This window comes from Helobdella robusta, assembly GCF_000326865.2.
Source record: "Helobdella robusta unplaced genomic scaffold HELROscaffold_48, whole genome shotgun sequence".
Taxonomy (NCBI): Eukaryota; Metazoa; Annelida; class Clitellata; order Rhynchobdellida; family Glossiphoniidae; genus Helobdella; species Helobdella robusta.
The window spans coordinates 901,882-904,963 of NW_008705215.1; the positions used below are offsets into that span (position 1 = coordinate 901,882).

At 30.2% G+C, this 3,082-nt stretch overlaps 1 protein-coding gene across 1 annotated transcript; it reads left to right on the forward strand.

Moving 5' to 3' along the window:
* Positions 1 to 978: 978 nt before the first annotated feature.
* Positions 979 to 1,905, forward strand: HELRODRAFT_178529 (hypothetical protein; the record flags this gene model as incomplete). The annotated part of the gene is made up of 1 exon (XM_009026614.1): positions 979 to 1,905. One exon carries the CDS (start codon positions 979 to 981, stop codon positions 1,903 to 1,905), a length of 927 nt encoding a protein of 308 aa, XP_009024862.1.
* Between the last annotated feature and the right edge of the window lie 1,177 nt (positions 1,906 to 3,082).

Consider the following 3,082-nt stretch of genomic DNA (forward strand, 5'->3'; position numbering starts at 1 on the left):
TTTTTCAACTTTTGCATCATTGTTTTACGTTATCACTTCTAAATAAAAAATACCTTGGAAAACACTGAAAATCAGTCAATGTAATTGTTTTTCTTTGTAAAGTTACTTAATCTTCATGTTTTAAAACATACTGATGAAAATTAAGTTACTTTATTCACATTAACATATATTATATTTTCAGTATTAAAGATGATTGCATATTGCTACGTCTATTTATCTTAAAAAAAAACATGATTTATAAAAGTTTCAAAATATAAAAATATTTTATTATTCAACATTCTTCGGAGTCGAAGTATCCGATTCCGCAAAAGCACACAAATTTTGCAATAGAATCGTTTGCTTAAAGAATGCTACTGTCTTGAGAGGTGATGTTACTCAATCGATAGATAATTTGTAGTGCTTAACAATAGTCTGCCTTTTTTGCAAATCATTTTCTGTTGCTTCTATTTTGCATTTTCAGTTTTCCCATACTATCATTTAAATCTTTTTATTGTATTTCTATTTTTGTGTCTGCATGTTGCGCTCACTTCTGCATATATGTAAGAATTTGAATTTCTGAAGAATACTAACAAAATATATAATTAATAAATAATACATAAAGAAAATATTGAATAGAATCGAATAAAAATTGTGAAATAAACTAGGAACGAAAAAAGGGTAATTGCCAGGAATGAGCTAAAAATCCAAAATCACTGTTGGCATTTAACATAGAATCTTATAGATAAAAATTTTTGTAAGGTAATTAAACTGAAGAACTTAATAGAGAAAAGAAGTTAGTTGTGCAACAAACGTGACCTATATGTGGGTTTTTTAAATTATTGGGAAAAAACTTTTGATTAAGTTGTTTGAGTTATATTGTTGTATTTTTAATTTACAAAGATTGGTTCATGTTTTCATGCTAAATTTATTATTTCACTTAACAGGTCCTACATCTTTTGACCTCTGCTCTCATTTGGTTATAATTGTGATGTAATAAAAATGGAACACAAAACCGCTCAAGACTTCAGGACCTACCTTGAAGAAAACTTTTCAGAGTGCAGATTGCCACTTTTAAATGGACACATATATTATACATTTCTTAAATCAAAAAATCTCAAAACCAATAAGAGTAGTGCAATTATGACACATCGAGAACTGCAATCTAGGTCATTTGTTTTTAAAGCAAAGGAATGGACCCTTTTGACTAAAATTAAGATGGTTAATTCTACAATATCGAACTTCAAATTAAATTTCACAAAATATTGGACGAAAGTAGTAAATTTTTTGAACTCGCCTTTCAACATTCAGCCCATGAAAGTTGAGGACTGCCTCTTACTAGAAAATGGTATAACTGATTCTGAGAATAATACCAAAGTCAACGTTGAAAAGGCGGAAGTCAACTCTGGAAAAAACAATATTTCTTCAGAAGATATAAAAATTGATGATATGTTGACATCTGGTCATGTTCTGAGAACTATTGAAGATGGTGATGGATCCAAGTTGCGTACATATGGGCAGGAGTGTATTTATTGCTTGAGTAGGAAAAATTCATTGAAATCATCTAGAAAACGAACGAAATTTTTTAAAAATGCTTATAAGGAATGTAAAGAAAAAAATTCTGAACTGAAAAGAACAAATCTGATCTTGCAGCGAAGCTCGATGAGAGGAAAATTATCAGCTCACCTATGGAAATGCAGATATCGAAAGTTGAAACAGGAAAAAGCATCAAAATCTGACATAGAAAAGAAATTTTTCAACACTATCAAAGCTTTAAATATAAGCAACTCCCAGTTAAGAAGGCACAACAAACGTGTAAAGGAGGAATGGGATAAACAATTGAAGCTAAAAAATGTTGTAGTTGCCGAATTATTATTGAAAATAACAGATTTAGAAAAAAAAATATCAACACAAGTTGCGATCCCTTAATCATTTTTAGATTTTTTGTTTAAGCACAGCATATGTTTGAATATAGATTTCAATAAAGAAGTAATTTTCTAAGATGTTGCATGTTGATGTTTTGAATTTGTGCGTATCTGTGGCGAATCTAGAGGCGAATCTGTAACGGCATAAGCTCATTAGCAAAAAAATTGGGTCCCCTCATGAGCACAAAAAAATTTTTGAAAACATTTGTGAAAATTCTCACCAGCCTTTCATCGACTTTTGAAAATCCCCCTCCTCCTAGTCGTCAACTTTTTAGAAAATTTCCCCGGTCGTCGAAATTTTTCAAAATCTTGTGTAACTAAATTTTAAAGAGCGTCTCGGTAGAAATTTCAACTGCGTTCCGTGATAGTGTTGTTTCGATATCCCTTCTTACGCGTTCGTTAGCCTTTTTTAAAATTTGCTCTAAAAGCGACTACTAAAAGAGAATCGGTGGTTTTATTTTATAATAGTTTTTCAATATTGCTTTAAAGAATCTGTATTGTTTTTGTTGAAATAATTATTCGTTCGTGGAACTAATTATGGTTGCAAGCGTTTGTTAGAAAAGTTACGTGGTTTTGTTGATTTTGTTTTCAATGGTTTTGGCGAAAAACTGTCCCCTGTATCTTTGACTTGTATTTTATCCAAATTATCTATGCGTTATATAATCACTTGTAATTCACGAGTTAGATAGTGCAGTTGCTTTTTACTACATTTTCAATAATAACTACATTTTCAATAATAACTACATTTTCAATAATAACTACATTTTCAATAATAACTACATTTTCAATAATAACTACATTTTCAATAATAACTACATTTTCAATAATAACTACATTTTCAATAATAGCTACATTTTCAATAATGTATTTGACTACTTTAACCTGTTTTGACACTGGTTTCTTATTACATAGAATATCAAAGTAGCTGGGGTGAAGCGTTTCAAACTTTTCATTTTTCGTTGGTTCACTGGTAACAATTTTGCTCATTAATCAAGCCAATTTTGGGTACTATTTTTACTTAATATTGCTCGGAACGGAGGACCCCTAGCCTTTCTCTAAATCCGTCACTGGAAACGTTTGCGTCATCTTACTATCTTTCTACAATCATTGCTGCTCTTCCAGTAAGTTTTATAAAGGTAAGAATAAAATGCGACGAGGCAATACCACTATGAAAAAAACAA